The sequence below is a fragment of the Fulmarus glacialis genome, unplaced genomic scaffold (genome assembly GCF_000690835.1).
Source record: "Fulmarus glacialis isolate BGI_N327 unplaced genomic scaffold, ASM69083v1 scaffold78, whole genome shotgun sequence".
Taxonomy (NCBI): domain Eukaryota; kingdom Metazoa; phylum Chordata; class Aves; order Procellariiformes; family Procellariidae; genus Fulmarus; species Fulmarus glacialis.
In genome coordinates, this window is record NW_009226123.1 from 25,781 (window position 1) to 47,918 (window position 22,138).

A 22,138-nucleotide genomic window follows, 5' to 3' on the forward strand; every position below is an offset into this window, starting at 1 on the left:
ATCAAAAATAATATTTAGTATTTAAATGTTAAGATGCTAAATTTGTATACAAATTCTTTTTAGAAGAGGCTTTTAAAGTCAGTATTATGGAGCACTGTGGGGCTTAGATTCCAATCACCAAACTTCAAGTGCTTCAAAGGAGGCAATTTCTCAGCAAACATTAGCAGCAAGAAGCTATGAATGTCCAACTGAAATAAAAATGTACACGCTTAATTCACCCCATTCAGCAAGTGTTTCCTTCCTTCTGAATACCTAAGCTCCAAAAGAATTTGACTGTTAAGACAGTTTAGCTCTCAGCAAGAATGCTAATTTTCTTGGACTCAACTCCAAACTTTGTAATAGGATACAAGTCTTCAGATGAAGTGGTTAGGATTGTTATAGTTGTGGCTCTTTAAAAAGTGGTTTAATGGGGGGGGAAATCAATGTAATTTTGCATCCAGTGTCATCACAGGAATACAGGAAAATTAATGTAGTATGTGTCTAAGCTAGAACTGTTAACACGAAACAACTAAACTAATGAATTCATTATAAATGGTGAATAGTTATCACACACAAGATTACATATGATATGAAGTTGGACTACCAACTGCTGTAATGCAGAACAAGCACTCCTTTATAAGACCGATGTGGTACATAAAATATCCTGTGGATCTATATTCCTAGTTTAGTTCACTGAAACATGATCACATGAGAATTGCTTTGTTTCACCAAATCATTAACACTTGTTCAGAGATCTGCGAAGTCACTCTAAGAGAAACAAACTATGACCTTGTCCCTCTTGGCATACTACAGAATTACTAATGTTGATAGGGGATGGGGAAAGAACCCGTTCTTAAACTCCAGTGCTGTATTCTCCAATTCTGTATTTTTCTCCATGAAAAATGGTGGGCATCTTCTTTGTGCTTAATCTCTCAAATGAAATTTAGACATTTGTGTGACAGCACAAATCCTATCCTTGAAAAATGTAGACAGGAAGAACAGATCTGGACTAATAAATCTGAAAACACAAACTGGATCAGAACACTGTGATCCCAGCCCCTCCACCACCACAACAAAGACCTCTGTCCCAGAGTTGTAGGGTTCCTCTGATGTGCTCTCAAATAACTTTGCTAAAAAGACCCCAAACTAAGTACGATTTAAGTTCAAACAAGAAAAAAGTTTTCATTGTTGCCAACAATATTAAAGCTGTCAAAGGCCCAACACATCTGTTATTCAGCAGCTGCAGAAACAGGTGCGAGTCTGCATATTCAGAACTTCCCTCAGATGTCCCATGTAGGCACTCACATTATCATCACCAGAGCTGAATTTATAAAGTGCCATACAATACCCAATCCCTTTTGTTACAGCAAGAGAGCAATCAAAGCAAAAATTTATCTTCTGTATTTTGAAAGGGACTGATCCTAGCCCCCCATTCCCAAAGGGGTTTTTTTTGTAAGAGTTTCGAACATGAGCACTTTGCTGATCATGATGTCCTTAGGTTACAGCAGTTTGTATGAGAGTGTATCTTTTTCATTTCAACACAATTAGAAAGAAGTATTTGTCTCCTCTCCTTCCTCCCCTGTGCTTTTTCTGTCTATTTCTAAACCTGATCTAATTTTCTGGCAAATTTTTATGCGATACAACTAAACTGTTTGAATGGCAGATGTTTCTGTTTTGAGCTACGCAGATACCCTTTTCTGGAAAGACCTATTAAAAAACAAACAACTTTCCTTATTTAAATGAATACAAGTGACCATATCATTCCACTTTGGAAAATGAACATTAGAGATGAAGCAATTCTCTGATCAAGTCAACACAGAGAACTGGCACAGTGAATTACTGGACTTTTGGGAAAAAGAGAACTAGCGTTGTATTTTGAAAAGCAGCTGAATATTACAGCTTCTTCCCAGACAGTCATCAAAGCCTCACAAGGAAGGATGAAGGAGCTTGATTTCATCACAATTAAAATGGCGAGTCTGACCAAATCTGCAGCTTGTCAGGCATTTCTCTTAGCTTAAATACCACTTTAAACTTGCCTCTTGCTCTTACCCACAGGTCAATACAACTGCTTCTGCTACCATTCACCCAGTCAAGTGGGGAACTGATTGGAGCTAAACCACATTTTTTAGGGCTGGTTATCTTTTTTAGCTTGAATCAGTTCCAGAATTGGCCATGTGCAGAGTGGCACTGACATGAGGTAGGCCATGATGCCTGCGGGCCTAGTTAAGCTGGAAGGTTTGGCCAAAAGAAGTGTTCTTCCAGTTCAATGCTAAGCAAATGGAGAGCGAGGTTTGAAATCTAGGTCTCAGCATACGAGTTCTGCTGGGAAGCATTCAGCTCACTTGCAAACAGTAGCATGAGGGTTGTGATCTTTGCATGTTTTCTCCCAGTGGTGGTGAAGGGATGAGATACTGACAGTTTTATTTAAATGTGTTTTTCTTCTCTGCGAATAAACTTACATCTTTCTTTAGACTCATCCTCCCACAAGCCACTTCACTTTCTCGTCTCACATTAGTAAGTAAAAAGGTGACTTAAAAATGCAAAAAGGCTCAACATTCCCTCCCCAAATCCTTTGGAGATTGAGTCATTTTCATGACTTCAAAAAGGCAAATATGGCACAAAAGATTGGAAATTAAGTTAAAAAAATCAATTTTATAAATATTCTTCCTCTGTACAATTTTTCACAGCCCCATCCCTCCCACCCATTTTTATTCACATTTCTTAATTCCCACCCCGATTTATTTTTAAATCATAAAATATATATTTTAAATCTGTTCATATTTTAAAATATTTACAGGAAAAGTTCCTTCTGTTGAGGTCATGAGGAGTCTGTACAAGGAGAGGGTGGAGGGGGATAGAGGTGAAAATAGCTTCGTTCCGTGGCAGGAGATGGAGGGCAACTTTCTTCTGCCGACATGTACTGACTGCGAGGTGTGGGTGGAGGGGGATAAGGGTCCGAGTCTGAATTTAAATCTATATAGTATTTGTTGGCCTTCCATCGACTAGTAGTATAGTCACTGTCACAAACATCTGTGCTGCAGGGCGTTGTGGGTGGAGCTATCCCTCGTATAAGGTATGGCCTGCAAAAAAAAAAAAAAAAAAGTATATGCAGTAGTTGCAATCTGGGGAAAAAAGAAAGAAAAAGAAAGAAAGGGATTGAAAATGAACAGCTCTGTGTCCTCAGTCAAGACGCCTGCTCATTAGTACTATGTGAGCCTTAATTCAGGTTTTCATAGGAACCCAACAAGAAGTACCTGAACTGTGTTAAATTTGAATGGCACAACTACCCTCAGCCAGTAGTGCATTCTTCCAGCCCCTGACCAGCCAGAGGAGACCACCATGACAATTTAGCCCAGTCACTAACAAATAGGTTGATTTATCAAAGAGTTTTAAGATAAGCTTGAGGAACTGAACAGAAAACACCAACCTTCTCTATACAGGATGCTAAGTGACTGTTACATAGCAATATAACCTATATATATTGCATTATTACTCAGCAACACTGTATTGAAAGGCGCTAAACTCTGTTGTGTCAAAATAAGAATACAAAGCCAATGTTTAACATCAAAACTGGCATAATCTCCATTTGAATGGTCATTTATTAAGAGAGGGAAAGGTTTTTTTAAACAAGGTGAAGTCTGAACAAGAACATTTTGCTTAAGATCCAAAACTAAAGGACAGATCAATAGAAGATTTATCAAACCTTTTTATCTGAGCTGTACCTGTAAGATCTTGTGGTTGAAGGAATGTTTGAGGAATAAAACATCTCTGCATTATACAGGGAGCGATCAGTAGCTGGGGAAGGAGGTGGGTTCAAGATCTAGGAAGAATAGGAAAAAGCAGGGAGAAAGTTTGGGTTAATTATACAACTCTACTTATTTTGAAAATATTATTTAAGCCTTCACCCTGTCACTCATCTTTAGTTTAGTTTCCTCTCCTTGCTGCTTGGGTGGGTTAATGCATTTTTTAAAGATCACAGAAGTTCATTACGAGACTTTACTCTGGGCTTAGATATACTGCAGGCCTTCAAATTTCTCACAGTACAGGGAATTTTCTTCCTTGCACATCCGTTATTATGCTGGAAGGCTGGAGTACAGCTGGAAATTAGACCCAGTTTTGCTGAATCTCAGTGCACTTCCTTGGACATAAAGACTGATATCATCCTCAGCAGATGCTCATGTGAAAATAAAGTCTGTTCCACTCCCAGCCCCTGAACATACCCCCAGTCAATAGTAGGGTCAGGAAGCCAAGTTCCTTTACTATAACTAATACAACTCCATCCTTCCCTGAATACTTCTTTTTACTGTCGTTCCGTAAACATGTTATTTTGGCACAGTTCACAATGCAAGAGCCTAAGAGTTAAAAAATAGTTATAGCCTGCCCTAGCCTTTGTGTGCATATACACGGTTGCTGGTAACCCTCACACTAGGAAAACAGTTTATTATGCTTCAGAATCCTTTAGGATTCTTCCCCTAGCAGGAAGCAGAACCCCTGACACAGCCAGCATTTAGGACATTGGCCTAAAAACAAGTAGAGCGCTTCATCCCTTCCAATGTGGAAAATTACAGCATTGCTGTTGATGGTAGGGCCTTGCTACTGATGTGAGCATCTTGTACACAGCCTGTCCTGGACATTCTGCCAAGCCATGGCCTGCCACAGTGACCATGATAGCATCCTGCCTCTGCCTCTGCTCTTCTCTCTGCTCTTGTCTCTGCTCTTCTCTCGTAATAATACTGTAAAATCACTGGAGTGGAGATCATTGTTTTGGTGCAGCATCCAGCAAAGTGATTCCTGGTCATTGAGTTGAGCTCACGTTACTAATACTGACAAGCCCTGCAACCAGATTCATATGAGGGGAGACAAGCTTGAATACCACCCATTGCCAGCTGTGCAGAATGATGAGTAATTGCCCCAAGAATATCTTCCAGAAACCCACTTCCTTGGAGGAGCACTGCATGCTACTTCTGGATTCTCTCCTACTAGCACCCTGAGCCGCATCACCACCACTTCATGTTCAGATTAAATACAGCAGAGTGTCAGCCAGGAAGCCTGTGGCCAGGTTCTCAGGTATATAAACTGGCATAACTCAATTGACATAAATTCTTTCCTAGTCTCTATTCACTGGACCATCTCACAGTACCATAAGACTGTTACACAAAACACAACAAAAAAGCCAAGACAACTAGATGCTCAGATCTCTCCTTTTTATTATTAACCTAAAGCTGGGTAATTAGCTACCCGGTAGAACCGACCAAAATATCTGGATTAAGCAGCAACTTTAATGTAACAAAGCCCTTGCAACAGCTTCCTTCTAAGAATCCAGCATGCCTTTCCTGAAGGAAAGGCTGATATCATCCCTGCAGGCCCTGGCTGACATAGCCCGGAGTGAAAAGGGTAGAAGAATAATTCCCAGTAACAGTCAGATTAGCTTAGGCCAGAAGTCCAATGGAAGAGCTGATCTTTTGGCCAATGCAGATCCCATAAAATGGCACAGGCAGATCAGCTCTTGGGCTTCTTTCCTTCCAAGATTTATTTAAGTACGGTTTTTTTTATATAAATTCAGCTAAGTTTTTTCTGTTCATCCTTTTTAGTGTGGCACTGACATATCAATCAGGTACTAGCATGAAATTGTTCAGCATGTTACAGAGACACTGGTGAAGCATTAGACAAGCTAAATTAGGAGGGCTGCCAAGTTCCAAACATCTGCTAGCTGTGACTAGCTTCTTGATGGCTTTGTTGAGAAGGTAATGCGAGAAATAAGTAACCAATTTTACCTTATCAATAGATAAGCTCACAAGCCTCTCTTTTCCATCTCTGTCCTTCTTGAAGGGGAGAGAGAGCACATTTGCCACTGATCAAAACACTATCAATCAAAATGCCCATACATAGCATAACAGTTTACATGTAAACACAAATGCACATATACCCACACAGTATGTGGGCTCCTGATTAAATACAACTGAAAAATCACCTCAATAGCTAGCAGATTGACTCTGCAAGCTTGTGTGAACAGAAGAGTGAATGTATGTATTGCTCAGAAGCACTAAGGAAAAAAACTGTCATATGACAAAATGCTGGCAAACAGTAATCTTTGTATGTCTGTCCTATATATTCTTAGAGAATCATTTCCATTCATACTATACATCTTTGAATTTGTGAAACTCTGACATGGTAACTAAAATTCTGTCACTTCCAACAGTTAAAAGCCAGAAATGGAGCTAAATTACAGCTGAAAACACCCAAGCAAAGTAACTTCTGCTGGTACCAGTGTTTTCTCCCAGTGCACGCACTTTTTTTCTCAATCAACAAGCAACACTTTATCTAAACAGCAAGCCAAGCTTATTTCTTATGCATTTGCATTCCAGTCCTGTAGTGTCTTGTTTGTCTTTTTATTCCATGTGTGCCTGCAGCATTATGCAGTGCAAAATGTCATTGGGCCACTGACATCAGAGTTTACAAAGAACAAAGGAGGTGGCATCTCCAAGGGAGTCAAGACAGAAGAACAGAAGTGCCCAGGAACAACCCAGCTGAGTATCACTCTAATAACAAAACATCTTGTGAAGTTCAGTGTGTCTCAGGGTGGGCCTGTATATCATAAACAGTAACATCCAAGAACAACCGTTACTAACATTCTATTTAGTAGCACAAATTTTCATCTGCCTTTTCTTCAGAAGTGGGAGATATCTAACTCACAGGTATATTTTCAAGACTTACCTGTGGGTAGAAAGTGGCTTTAGTGCTGGATGAGCTACTCGAAGAGGCTCCAGTAACATGGTTTCTGTCATATAAGGGGGCACCACTGCTTCCTCCCATGAGACTCATGGAGCTAATCATGGACTTGCCACAAGAGATGCCTGCAGTGAGACAGAGAGGAAAACAAGGTTAGGTAAACCACAATTTTATCTACCAATGCAAAACAGAAAACAAATCCACAGCTTGGCAAACCTGTGCAATGCTACTGGTTGTCACTTTGGGAACAGTGTTTTATGTAAAAACTTCATGATTACAAGGAACAACATATTTTGTAAAGAAAACATCTCACCCCCAGACCACCTATTGTCTCACTGCAGCACTGAACTCCTCACAACCTGCTCTCACATTCTGTTGAGAAAGGAATCTTCCGAACAGTTGATCCAAACTTTTCACCCAAATCATTAACTAAGAAATTTTCCAATTAAACAAACTCAGGCATTTGCAAAAAAAGCATTATACATTGCCCAAGCAAAACAAGCTAGAGACCTCCAAAGTTTTCATTTCCATCCAAAGAAATTAAATTCCAAGTACAGGAACAACAGCAAAAAATAATTATTTTTATTGAAAAAAATCACTGCTTAAACTGAAAATCAGCAGAGGCAAAAGGAAGGAAACCTGGGTGACAGGAAAAGGGAAGACAACACTCTCCAATCTGTTTTACTCCAATATACACTTACACCAGACAATACATTTTCAGCTTCTTCCTGTCAGACTATTCAGTGCTAATGGGAGAGTTTAGTTTGGGAAGTTTTCAGAAATTTTCAGATGCAGGAAATATTTATTACAAGCAGAGTGACTCTATTTGTGATCATCATTCATGACTATTTATCATTTTTGGAAATGCCATAGTATTAGGAACCTATGTCTCTTCTTTAGAATTAACATCAATGGTAGTATTTTCAGCTGTTGCAACTTGTCACAGCAATATGAATTAGAAAAAACTAACAAATAGAATGAGAATCAGAATGACAGCTTAGTTTAGCACCTACAGAGGTACAGACGAAAACCACTGATACTTGCTTTAATTAAAAAAGCTTTAGTGTGAAGTCAAATTTAAAACACCACTGCAAAGATTTCACCTGCAATGTTTTCATCCTCAAATTTTATTTCCTACCACAAAAACCTCTTGATAACCATAAAAACATAATTTAAGCAGGAACAGCTGACCACAGTCATTAAAGTGTGAGAAAGGCTAAATCGAAGTTGTATCCGGCTATCTTCAAAGCCATGGCTAGAAGAAAACAACAATTAGCACATCTCACAACTTGTTAAATATGAAGAAGTGCCACATCTTTTCATTTGTCTTTAAGTTTATCATCTATCTGATTTTCAGCTGACATGAAAAGCAGACTCCAAGCACTCCAAAGTATGAATTTCTTGTATTCTGACCCTGTCTGGCAGGTTTACAGGCGAACATTTACTTTCCAGCTTCCTGAACAATATGAAGAGATATTCTTTCTTCTCAGGGCTTTGTAGTTAAGAATTTGCTATTTCCTCTATGAAAAGTATATTTTACATTTGTAAAATAATTTGAGGTACATCATTTAAGTGTTTACTTTGATGTCTATATGAGGTTTCTGGGTTCTTATCTATTAGCTGAATATCCTGAGCTTTTATGTATACTTCAAGTCCTCCTTCAATCTCAGCATCGTAGCTACATGCAATTCTCCGAATGGATGCTTTGAGTCCTTTGCGAGGTAGAGAACCTTTGCTGTTTTACAGATGAAGGACTGAGACACAGAGAGAATAAATACTTTGTCCAAAAGCAAAAAGAAAAGCTGTCTCAGAGATGGGCTAAACCAAAGGGGATGTTTTCATTCCACTTCAGGCAATGAGCAGTCAGACTACAAAGCCACACCCAGACTGCTTGTGTTCTTCCACGTTTGCAACTTTGGTGAGGGAGGTTTATCCCCTGCTATTTTGTATCATAGTAAACTAAGCTGCTTCACTTCTTTCCTCTGCTTCTTTCCACTGTGGAATAACTTACCCATCCTGAGCAGACAGGACAAAACTATGTAAAGACCTTTGCTGGACAGGACAGAAACAAGGACATCTGAGTAGGGACACAAAGAACAACTCAACAGAGCTCTCACTAGAACGCTGAATGGCACATACATTCTTATTTTCCAATATTGCACGTGGTTCACTACTCTTCATAGTATTTTGCAGGCCTTAGGTAGGAAGTACTATGCAAAACTCAGGCATACACCAGAATGAACTATTTAAAGAGGATGTTTTCACTGGCAAAATACTGTAGATTTTCTATCAAAAAGATAGATACCTTTGCAGGTGCAGCCTAGCACGAAAATTGCATTTGAAAATCTGGCAAGATGCCTAAGGAAATGCATCTAATAGTTTTTGCATATCTGATCCAAATGACAGATTTATACCAAAACCACTGAGCAAATCAACATCATCTAATTTCTGCTCTTTGAAAACTCCGCATCTAGCACTCTTAATAACCTGTAAAACTCCAAATGCAGACAATGTAATGGTACTGATTAGATGCAAGGTCCTTACCACCCTTACCAGTAAAAGTGCCATGTTGAGAACTTCCTGGAGCAATAAAATTAAGAGGGACGTGAGGGGTGCCACTGACATACTCATGTGGAAAAGGGCTATTGGGCCCAGCGTAGCGCTGACACACCACTCGCTGGCAAACAAAGTACATTCCTCCCATGACAAAAAGTGACAGTATTATACCAATGACAGGACCGATGGCACTACTGTGTGGCTGTGACTCATCTGAGGCTGGCTTTGTTTTCTCTGGAAAGAGAGGAGAAAAAAAAAAGGTCATTAAACATGGGGCAATATATATGTTGCTGTCCTGGAGCTCATGCAGCAAATCAGTCAGCACACAGTCATTCACACAGTATCTTTTAAAGTATCTACATCAAACTCAGGCATCTATAACTCCATATACTCTGATCCAATGCACAAGACTTCATGCCTCCTCCTCCCCTTCATGTACATAAAGCAGTATTAGCAAGGTACTCTCCTCTCTGTTTAGCAATTAATCTCGTAACAGGATTACTTATCATTTTGATATAACAACAGCCTATAAAGTTTCCTTTTCTTCCCCCCCCCAAAGTCTACGGGTTAAGGATATAAGACACTTGTAAACATGAAGTCCTTAATCAGAGAGGAATCTGCTCTCTCAAAAACCATTTGGGCTAGCAATAACATTAAAAAATTATAAGACTTTATCAGTAGGGAAGCTACCATATGTATTAAGTAGTAGATGTCTTCCTAGCTAATATAGGCCTTAAAATAGAATACTTTTCCTTCCTAAAATATGACTTGCTTTCTAAAAAAAACCTGACAAATTGGAAGGAAAACACAATCCAGAATATCTCAAATACTTTCTACTTCTTATTTCTTTTTCCCCTATATAGCCCGATGTTAAATAATAAAAAGTGCTGCAGCATTTGAGATGAGCTACCTATCATATCTCCCCGATTATGGGTAACACATTCAAAATTCTTGCCAAATAAACCTGACACCTCTATGTTTTTTGCATATGTGACATTCTTCAGTGAAAATGATTTTTTCCATGTGATTCACACATTTTTCATTTTTTTATATACACAAATATATACATTCATAAAGTGAAAAAATCAAAATAAACTTGGCCAAAGCCTATCAATTTTACATGTTCAGATCAAACTATATGCCCCATCCCCCCTTAATGAAGTTGTAAGAAGTGAAATGGTTCATGTAAGATTCAAGCCTTCACTTCATAAAATTTTTCTCCAGTGGTTCTGGTTTCATTCCCTTCAGTGGAAGGGAATGAAAAACAACTGAAATTTGAGAGGGAAGATAAACGAAATAGAAAGATCTACCAATAAACTCTTTAACAGCTCAGCATCAAGCATTCATTTCTGTCTTAAAGTCTTTATCTACTTTTCACACTTATTAGTGCATGACAGCTTTTATGTCAGCTAAAGCCCTAACTTTCAAATGGTCAGATTAGTTCAGATACGATACCAGAAAAAAGCAAAGCCAAAATTAAAACATGTTCCCAAATTAGCTAATTTTAAACATACAATTCTCATTATGGTTAAACTTAGCTTCTTTTGAATGCATGTTCTTTATCTAGAAAGTAACAATCATTTTTATTCCCTACTTGAGTTCTTTCCCTCAGTCAAGCAAGAAACCACAGAATGCTCTGTTCCACAAAGGGACTCCAGAGGAGACAGTCTTAAGTCTACATAAAGACACATTTAAATCAGTTAAGACCTAATTGCAGGACTGGACCCAAAGTGCAGACAGGAAACGGCTTCATTAACTTGGCAGCACAAAAGTTTGCCAAGTGCAAAAAGAAAATAAATTTTAAAATAAGGAAGAAGTGGCTTTATGTTATCCAGGGAATTGGGGGAACTGGGTGAGAGCTGAGAGATAAATGGAAGATGTGGGAGAAGCATGAGAAACATATTCAGTCTGAAATTTCCAACAGGGGAGCTAAACCATTTTTGTTGCTGTTCTTTTAGCCTTTTCTTCTATTCACCACTTGGGCTCCTTTCACCACTCTTGCTCATGAAATACACTTTTCCTTGCTGTACCCACCGTGAGAATGAATGGAATAAACAAGGTTACCCTGATCAGACCTGGTGACCCCCTTCATCCCAGCAGTAGCACAGCTTCTGAAAACTGGTGCTTCAAAACCTGACAAGACTCTAAGATATTAAAAACCTTGCAATTAGTCAAGGTCCTATAGGCAACATTATTAAGCAACGTGCAGCGTTTCTCTACACAAACACAACACAAGGTATTTGTTCAGGATGAATTACCAACAGATCAGCACATCTATTTGCTTTTGTTCTAAAATGCTATGTTCCAACTATTTTGCTAAACCACTCGTGAGCTACTAAATGCTCCCTTTATTTGCCCCATTGCCTGAAAACTTCATGCACTAGTCACCCTGATGTTGCAAAAAGAAGGAAATTGCAAGCAGAGTACAAGTAAGTGAATTTTACTGTCCGCTTCGGCCTGCAAAATAACAGACCCCACTAAGGACTAACACAGCAACTGCCATCAGCATGCCTGTAACTTGCATGTACCTACTGCCATGAGAATTCAAAGTGACATTTTGCCCAGAAAAATCAAGGTCTCTCCTTACATTCTTTTCCTACCTGCACTTTAAGAGGCCAGCTCGTGGTCTCTTGTGGACACTTGCTCATTGCATGCTAGCTCCTCCACATAATTAGCCTCCAGCTTGACCCTATATTTGCAGTGGATAGGGCTGCACATTTTTAAAAGCTACCCAAGCTTAGCAGCAGCTCTGCAAGTTCCAAGGTACTGAGCGTAGTAGAATCAGGTCCCCCTGGGTATGGATCTGAAGGCCCATCTAAACAGGGCAGCATTGTATCCCATACAGCATTTTAGAACTAGCTTGAAGTAACATCGGGATTTCGGTTCATCTTCACTACTACCGTTCCTGCATTACCTGAAATAACAGCATTACAGACTTGCTACACCATGCTGCAAGCTCACATGCTTTTGCCGCACAGACCAATGTAAGAGCATGACTATACAACTGTGAGAGTATTTGGCCGAGATTCACTGGCCTTCCCTGAAAGAATATTACTATGCAAAGGCTGGGGCTCTGCATAGGGATGGAGGACATTACGCCTGAACACAGCACTTGAATCTCAAGGAAAGATATCTCACCACACATAAGCTCATCAGAACCGTCAATGCAATCTGGAAAGGAGTCACACTGTTGCTTCAGGAGGATGCACTGGCCGCTTGCACATCGGAACTGATTGGGTAGACAAATTGCTGCACAGAAAGAAAGAAAAGATTAAGTACTACTTGCGTGGGAGCATTTGGGCGTCTTAAGAAAACCAAAAGAAGTGAGACATGAAGCCATGGTGCATTTTATATTATGACCAGGTAGTCACCAGAACACCTGCTTTGCTGCTGTGGGTAAAATGCAAGTCTCCATTTCTCTGATTCTTCCTTCTAGTTGTTACACATCCTACTCAGTGGGGCTAAAATAAAATTCTGATCCCAATAACTCCTCATCCTTGTCAAATCAGTCCTATTGGGGCAAAACTGGGATCAAATCAGCAAGAATCTCTTATAATAACTAACAAAGTGTAGCTGATCACCTGACATGTTAACAAAATGCAGTAACTTGGCATATTATAAAACCTTATATAGTCTATACTATCTTATGTAGCCCTGTATAATATAACCTTGCTAAACAACTGCTAAATTTCTTATCTATATTCAGAAGCCTCTGTTTCAGCAAAAAGGACTTGCTAATTAACTTTGGAATCTCCATCAAGTCAAAGCATATTAAATGATCAATAAAGAGACTGTCTTACAAGGGCTAGTAACCAGCAATCCTGGAAGGTTCACAGTATAAGTTATTCAACGCAAAAAGAAGAAAGGTTCTTTTCTTCTGGAGGAGAAGATCCACATTCATGTTTTGGATCACAGCACTGGTGGTGGTGTGAAGTGGACCTCCTGAATAGCCATACTTACTTTGCCATGGTCCAGTTTGCAGAGCAGTTCTCGGGTATGAGAACTAAACTATCTATGGAGAAAAAAACTTAGACAGAAGCTCCAAATGCATCAGCTCCTGATTTGGACTGTTATGCCCCCAGTAAGTTGGACGCAGCTCCTCAAGGTCCTATAGTGCATACAAAACACACACATGTTGATAGAAGGCTCTTTTAGAGCATCTAGAGCTCTCACACACCACTTAGGTTCTTGCACTATGAGAAGGGCCAAGTTCTGTGTGCACCCTCCTATTTGCCAATGACTGCCAGCCCTCTACTTATTCTTGCAACTGTCTGCTGCTCCTTTGTCTTCCATCAAGATTTCTGTCTTAATATCCTTTCCCTTCTTATGTGCCGTATCTTCTGTTGCTGTCCTGCCTTGTTGGACTCCTTGTTTCTTCCTGATCCAGCAACAGACAACTTGGAGCACTGAACCTGTGTTGTACAGGAGATGAAGCTTCTTCAGTGGCATGGTAATCCAGCTGCAATATCAAGAGACTGCTAACCTTGTGACTTCCACCGCGTATGAGAGGACCAGCTAGCAGTGCCACAAGAAATTCAAGAAGATGAAAGCCACGGTCTTGAAGATGTGAGACAAGAACCACAAACATACCCAGGGACATTTCTTTGGCCACTTCTAGTCATAGTCTGCAACCCCTGTGTCAATGCTTCAGATTCAACTCTCCAAAAGCATGCCTTGGGAAACCAGGGGACAGGAAAGCAGCCTCTGATAGAATCAAGGCATTGAACTCAGACTTATGGAAAGGCAGTGATTACCACTACTCTGACCAGAAGGTAATTCCTCTGATGCATGAGGTATAGTACAAAAATTCTGTTAAGCCCAGTTAGCCTCACCACCTTAATAAACCTCATATAAAGAACAAAAACATGTACTATATGCCACCTTCCCTTCCCCAAACACAGTGGGTTATAGGCTGACACACGCTAAGGGATGAGAAAGGCCTATCGGTTTTATTTTTCTTAGGAACCCACTCAGGCCTTGGCCTGTAAACATTCCTGAGGACTACAGAGGCCACGTTTGCCACATCTCCCTCAGTCTAACCCTGGACTGAGTATATTCGTAGCCCTTCTAGGGAAGTGTCAGACAGCATCCTGGACAAAGTCTAGTCAGGTGGCCCAAGTGCTTGCAGAGGACTAGGCATACAACCGCTGAAGAAACATGACTTCAACTATTCTAGACCAGCTGCTAAGACTCATCTGTGCCCTCAAAGGGGCTGTGCAGGGCAAGGCAGCTGCCTACAGCTCATACAGTGCCAGGAACATTGGCATTAAGTTTGCTTAACAGTGCCTACCATTTCACAGGGAGATGACCAAATGCACATTCCACTTTGACTCTGTGTGTGGATAATGGCACCGTTACACTGCATATGGGCTCCATGATGGACAAAGCAGAGCCTCTTGATGAAGCAGTACAGGTAGTAAGTACCACCTCCCACAAGAAAGGCAGGAACTTGGACGTGGCTGATCCTCTTCTTGTTTGCAAAGAAGGTGCTGGTGTATGGTGTCCAGAGTTACAGAAGACATTGCAAATCCACAAAATTGCTCATTGAAATGTCCACAAAGATCTACCCTGCTGGCCCAGTGGCAATGGTTAGCCACTGAGTGGGTAGAGCCAAGGGTTCTGAGGCTTCACAGGGCAAGAGCCATGCTATTGAAAAGGCTCCTGAAATTTTGTACTGTAATAAGAAGCCGTGGTGCCATCTCATAGTCAAATGTATGTTTCAGCTATGCCTTGATACTAGACACAGAATATGCAAGTTTTCCCATCAACCAAAGGATGATGCAAATGCACCCATCCCTGCTTCTCACTTGGACCCAGATCCTACGGCTGACTGCATACAAGTCATTCCATAGATTTCTCATAGAAAGGTACATCCAGGATTATAAACATCAGCTTGCTAAGAGTGAACTCTCAGAAGAGCCTATTCAGCCACAGTATTAAGTCCATCTCTTCCTCCCTGTGGCACCTTGCAGTGACCACTGTCCAAAGGTGAAGTGGACACCATGGAAACAGTGCAAGCCAAAATGGTAATTATGCAGGGAAAAAAACCACGTGGTAAGTTCTGCCAGTTTCTTTCCTGTTTTCATTCTGAATATGGGTTAAAGATACTCTCCCCAACCTCCCCCATATCTATAGTTACATGGTCAGCAATTTATGTAGCTACAGAGAAGTTTAATTTGAGCAACAGAATAAGAAAGAGGAAAAGAAAAAGAGAATCAGTGGATAGCTTAGTTAGGCTATGGTTAAGGCTGTTTTTCCCCATTTGAAACTAAAAATCATATATATATATCTCAAGAACAGTTAGAATCTCAAATGGATGCTTATGTTAGAACCATGAGTTCAAAAAAATTAATCTTACTATCACAATCCGCTTCATCAGATTTATCTTGGCAGTCAATTTCTCCATTACACCGCAAGTGTGCATCGATACATTGTCCTTTCTCACACTGGAACTGGGATGCAGAGCATATGGGGCAACTATCTTCATCACTCTGGTCATCACACTCTGGAAATCCATCACACCGCCATGCCATTGGGATACAGTCAATCTCTCCAGTTGCACAGGTAAACTGGTCTGGGGAACAAGTTGGAGGTTCTGGAGAAAGAGAAAACAAATCGCATTTGTATATTCAATTTTAGCCCTTCCAACAGAGTAAAAACGTGACGATTTCTTCAAGAAAAACTCACTTATGCCTGGACTGAAGTTCTTCTGTGACAATATTAAGATTCCAGCAAAGAGGAAAACATGATTTTGCATAGGGAATGAAATTTTGCCAACTTCGTAACAAAAACTGGATGCATGCTGATTGAAGAAGCTTGCTCTAGCAGGCGAGCGCTAAACTAAGGACAGGAACTATAAATACTGACTTTGGCTCTAACAGCAACTTTTTGGAAGTCACTGTCATACATATAAATTCAATGAATACTCAATTTCTGATTGCAAACCACATTCTACACAATTCTAATCCCTGCAATTATATTAGCCTGGAACAATTCTTCATAAAAAAACCTGGCACATTGGGTTAATTGGCAATGAATACACCTAAAACATGTAACATCTGCTTCTACAATATCTGTGTCTCTATTTTTCCAGTGGTTTCTCCACAAACAAATTTCCGAGTCAGATATGAATTGAAAAACACGAATGGGGAAATATCTGTAAAGACCTGTTAAACATTAAGCTAAGTCCTCTTGCTGGAAAGTCTCTGGGCTGCAGGTCAGTGGAAGTTCAGAGAGTAGTCTGAGGAGCACTGTAGGCCTGACCTGATCTTACATTCTTTCACTATGGTCAGAGACAGAACACCGGACCTTGCACACAGCCATTTTTATGTTTGTTGGACCTAAGAAAGCTGAGACTTCCTTCAGATTTGACTTTTCATGGACCCCAAGATCCTGGCATGAATCCATTCCACATCCATACTGTTGCTCATGTTGCAATCACACACTGATAGCATTAAGCAGCAGCTACAACCTCATGCAGAGATGCAACAATTATGCTGTAATAAGGCATTCATAGTTGCTTTCTTCAGAATGTCAAAAGACAAAGACAATCCAGATCAAGACTCTATTGCAAAAAATGTTCCTAATTCTTATATACGGCAAATTAACACACACTTTTTCACCATTGGTATCAATGAAAGAAACAGTCAACCTATAGGCCCTTCAGTTGTTATCAGCAGCAGTTAGTTATCTTCAAAATGAGGGGGCCATCTCAAAACACCGCTGCAGCAAACAGATACATTTCCACTGATTTCAAAAGCTGCTGGATCAAATCCCTGTGACGTAATTAAATCAGTTAACAGAGGCAGTCACTAGTCCCCACAGCTTGTTGCCAGCTAATGCTCTAAGTAGATGCTTTACAGATTAACAGACTACCACATCATACCCTGTTCTATGACAACAATATTGAGCAAGCTGGAGGTGTGCTCTGACGCTGGATGGTAACACTCCTCTGGAAACCCAACGAGCTTTTATTAACATTCAGGTCAGGAATGGACTTCACAAAGAACCCAGCATAAGGAAAGCTTCTCAGTTGTAACCAATGACAAGACTTTTGTATGAGTATTTTTTTCCCGAGTGGTGTTACAGATCCTAGAGCTGCAATTACATGCAAACCATTGTTAAAGTGCTGCTGTCCTTCCTTCATTAGGGAGGTATGTTCAAGAATGAGACTTAAGTATAATCAAGAGCCTGAAAAACAAAATGCAAATAAAAATCCAAATGCATTTGATTTTTGAAAATTTTATGATTTTTAAGTTTCTGATTTATGATTATTTGGTGTAGCAATATGAGAATTACAAATGTAGCCAGTGACCTGACAGCTGTAGGTAAGATAATGATGCCAGATACACACAATAAGATCATTCTTGAATTAAATTTTGATATGAGCGTGCTGTTTAGATAATTCAACAGACAGATTACTACTACTGCATTTAGAGCCACATTTAATGTTGCATTATGGTTGCACTTGGCAGGCATAGGCTTGCATTTAGAAACTGGTCAAGAGCATTCATAAGGGTACATGGACAAATGTTCTCCAGCCAAAATAGCTATTAATCTATTTTGAAATACTGGCTATTGGCTGCTACTATGGCAGACAAGATAGGTTAAGAAGTTGTTGCAGGCTTAGTGAAGGATTAGAATAAAAAACACAGACACTGAAATGGAGGCCCCTTAATTTTTAGATTTATAGCTGAAGATAACAAAGGAGTAGGACATAAGAATCTCTCGTTAGCCATGTTGTGCAAAAACAGTACAGCAAGAAATATAAGTAGATTGATTCCCGCCCCCCGCAGATGTAACCACCAAAACTAAAACCACATAGCATGTTGTGGTCATGGGAAAGAAAACAGTTTATAATGGAAATGACTGTCCCATGGGACGTCCGAGTTCAGCCAGAAAATGAAATCCACAGTAAAATGAATACATAAAAGGAAGTCAAGAGGACTAACAGAGCCAAATGATTTAAGATATGATGCCTTCCCAAACAGAAAAAAAGGGGTTTTTGTTTTGTTTTTAATCCCTTCTGCAAGTGTAACGTAACAATTTTTAAAAATCCTGGGATTGTGAAAGGGAAGTCTAAAGGAAAAGTCTACCATGTGGAAAGAGGAGAGCTACCTTAATTAAAAAAGATTGCAATGGAGCTTTGGCCTACATTTCATAAATAGACAGTACAGTGTTTCATGTTACGAGGCCAAATTAATTTGTAAGACTGCAGTATCACGCTGTGGGAATTATATGCACAATTTCTGCTACTAGGTCATCATGGGTTGATGCAACATCATCTTATAAGCATTTGTTTAAAGTACAAACCTGTCACATCGTACAGTTATAAAAATCTCAGTAGAAGATGCAAGTATTTTAAGGTCAAACAAAAATACTCTGCTCACAATGAAAAGTCACATATGTCCAAAAACTGAAGCAGAAAACACCTGGTAGAAGAATCAAAGGTCAATTTAATACATGATGCAACACACCATGTGTAGGAAAACTCTGTGTGTAAATCCACATTTTGGACTGGAATGCAACCTCAACCCCCATCTTTTTTGATGTAAGCTGCTTAGCAGTACTGTTAAACATAACGCACCTCCACATGTTAAGAGATTCTGTAGAAGCACAAGGTGCTCGGGGCATGAACATCTTGGAGTCCCATCCCCTTTGGCAATGCAGATGTGCGAACACCCACCATTGTTACGGGAGCATGGATGCACGGCTGGAGAAACACACAGAAAAGAATATTAGACAGCATAAAAGAAATCACAACTACTTCTAGCTAGGGCAAATGCACAAAACCACTCGCAAACCACTTCTGTTTAAGTAACCAAGATTTCACTACAAATTAATAGAAAGATAAATGCAGGATTTTTCAGTTCAGTGCTCAAAAACTGATTTACTACTTCATGAGGACTACATTTCTCCCAGTCACAGCAATATGGAGACCTTTAAAGGACTTCCAAAAACAATTTGGGAGCTCAGGTGAAGAGGAATGAGAAGGTAGAATTGAGAATGTCGCATTTACAGCGTACCTAGACATCCCACCTGCATTTCTAGGGTAGCCAGGCGTCAAGAATTAACACATGTCACTGCAGAATGCCAACCCCCAAAACCCTCAGGAATTCTCCTTTAATCTTAAAAAGCTCTTAATATCTAGCCTCTCCATTTCCCTGTTACTCACAAAACTGCAATATAAGGACACACAGGTGATTTTTTTGTTTGGTTTTTTTTTTTTAAAGATAGCAAGCAACATGGTTGTGTTCCAGATCAGTTACCCAGAAGCAGTGAGTACTCGAGAGCTCCTAATAGAATCACTCTAAATGAACATTAGGTGGATAAGAAACAGGCACAGAGAAGTGAGGTCACTGTCTGAGGACCCCAGCCCAACAGAGTCAGAAAAGACCCAGTCTCCTGCCTGCTTGTTTGAGCTGACAGCCGAGCATCTGCTGGAGCAAACTGCGGGGCTATAGCCTGTGTTATTTGTGATGCTGCTGAACAATGTATTCTTTACTACTAGTAAGGACCAAGAATTTCCACAGAGAAGAAACGGTATAGATACAATTTCTGTGCCAAAGTTGTTTTCCATCTGTTCAGTCTTCTCAGCAACCTATTTTCACCTTTAACAAATTCATTAATTTAATACTGTGTTGGAGACACTACCGTTTAAGGCACGAGTTGCGCTAGCAGAAAAAGTGCATGCATGTATATTTGTGTGGGTATGCTCACATGTGCGTATGTATTTTTACTCTCCTGTTTTAACAGAAGTCACCTATGTAGGACAGTTTTCAGCCGCAAAAGGTGATTCCTTTCAGTGTTACTTAGAAGAAACAGTACTCTGGCCATAAAAAATAAACATTTTTAAAAAAACACATGGGATATAAAGTAATCTTTTTTTTAACAGTGCTGAGAATTAAAGAAAAAATTCTTTTTGCATCGTTCAGTATTGCCTTTGAAACACACTAAAAATATGAGCAATGGCACAGAAGAAGAAAAACTGGGTATTGTGAAAGAAAAAAGAACATCTGGATGAGGATTAGCACATAGAATCTACTACAGTTTAAATACTTACGTTACCTTATTTGTAACAGCTTACCCACATACGCAAGTTTGAAAATACTTTCAGCTACCACAGAAACTAACGTACGTGGCACAGAGGGTTGCGAAGTGGAGTAATTTCTTCTGAAAATTAAAGCATTATACACAAATGTACCCCCCCATATAAGACAACTCATCACAGGCAACAAAGAGGCCACTGTCTTTAGCCCTCTGTTTCCCACATCTTGTTTGTGCTTTTATATTCTCTTTTATATTCCTGTTAAGCAGGAGGAGCTGTCACTTTGGGGAGTGACTGCTTTACGAGGTTTCTGCACTCTCCCTCAGACCACAGGAACTTGGACCACCAGTCCAGAAAAAGAAGGTCCTGCATGCGTGACCCCTTTCAGAAGGGAGCACCTAAAATGGCTCCACCTCTGACGAGAGAGAAGTACCACATCCACAGTAATTCATTGTAGGAGCTTCCTGCCCATTCTCCCTCCCTCACTGGAGGCTTTTACATCGTCGATTGTGCTGAGTCAAACCAGTCAGGGGTCTGAAAACCCCTGGAGAAAAGGCAAGTACAATCCTTTTCTTTCTTTTTAAAGGTTTTTCCAAGTGTTATTACTTGGTTGGACTTTAAAAATTAACAACCATAATTATAAGTAGCTTTTAGAGTTAATTCAGTATCATGTGAGCTTGTACAAAGCAGGTAACCAAGTGCCTGCTATGAAATCACATATTCTAGCTGTGCAGGAATACTCCTCTGGACAAGAACGAGGAATTTGTTTCTCCTCCTCTTCTAGGATCCCGACTGACGAAGTTGAAAGCACTCCATGGCTTACTTGAAGCCCACTGGGCAACATTATTACAATATTCAGCTGGATGAGGACTTTGAGACAGTGATCAAGAGTGGGAGACTTCAGATATTGAAGTAAACTCACAGAATTCCTCCATATCAAGCTCTTCCACAGCATGAATGCCTGTTAGGTGAGCAATTCGGCCTTGAATTCTAGTCCTTTTGTACCCGTTCATTTTCTCCACTCTCTCAATCATCTGCTGCTGACGATCAATCCAATACAAGTGATTCCCCAGCACAGTGAGTCCCATCGGCTGCAGGATGTTGGAGTCTTCCAGGGTCACGCGGTTAGCACCTGAGATCAACAAAAACGAAGACTAGTTTTACACCAGTCAACTTTTAACTCATTTCTTAAAAAAAAAAAAACCCAACCAAGCAAAACCAAACCAAACCAGAACAGAATAGATGCACCTGCACTAATTTCACTAAATGGGCACTAAACCTGACCCTTAGTACTACTCTCTAGCAGTGTATTTCCTGAGATGTTGTCTTCTCCTAAACAGGTCTTAAAATTTAGAAATACTAGGAAACATTTTGACAGAAGAAGGTTCTCAGTGAACAAAGCTCCGGGCACTTTGTTCATCTGCCCTGCAACCTGCTGAGTACCCTTAGCTCCTATGAACTTCAGTGTCATTGGATTTTCAAAGATGACTGTCCTTTTGCCAGACTAAGCCTCACATTTTGACCCAAATGCACAATTTTCAGCTGCATTTGAGATACCACAAGAATAGGAAAGCCTCATTTCAACTCAATATAAAGAAAACTCCTCCTGCCTTCATGATTTTTTAAGTGCTAAATTACTCATCCATTTAGAAATAAAAGGCAAGCTGGTTTCCTGAAGGATATCCTGAAGGCATCCTGAAACCATGAACACATGAAGTGTCAGGTGACACTTGCAAGCTAGCAGTCCTGCTAGAATCCTAGCCTGTTTGAACAGCCTCCCAAACCCAGGCCTAAGACAGGCTACATTTAATGGTTTTTCGGGGGGTG

The 22,138-nt window shown here is 40.0% G+C and overlaps 1 protein-coding gene across 1 annotated transcript in view; it reads right to left on the reverse strand.

Moving 5' to 3' along the window:
• Positions 1-2,611: 2,611 nt before the first annotated feature.
• The window catches only part of LRP5 (low density lipoprotein receptor-related protein 5), a 37,856-nt gene continuing 18,329 nt past the window's right edge, over positions 2,612-22,138 (reverse strand). Inside the window, exons 9-16 of the mRNA XM_009582688.1 lie at positions 21,234-21,443; positions 18,851-18,976; positions 15,623-15,859; positions 12,403-12,513; positions 9,262-9,498; positions 6,694-6,833; positions 3,702-3,799; positions 2,612-3,059 (exon numbers count right to left, since the gene is read on the reverse strand). Coding sequence (XP_009580983.1) covers positions 2,798-3,059; positions 3,702-3,799; positions 6,694-6,833; positions 9,262-9,498; positions 12,403-12,513; positions 15,623-15,859; positions 18,851-18,976; positions 21,234-21,443 — 1,421 coding nt within the window. The 3' untranslated portion in view covers positions 2,612-2,797. The remainder of the gene's footprint in view (positions 3,060-3,701; positions 3,800-6,693; positions 6,834-9,261; positions 9,499-12,402; positions 12,514-15,622; positions 15,860-18,850; positions 18,977-21,233; positions 21,444-22,138) is intronic.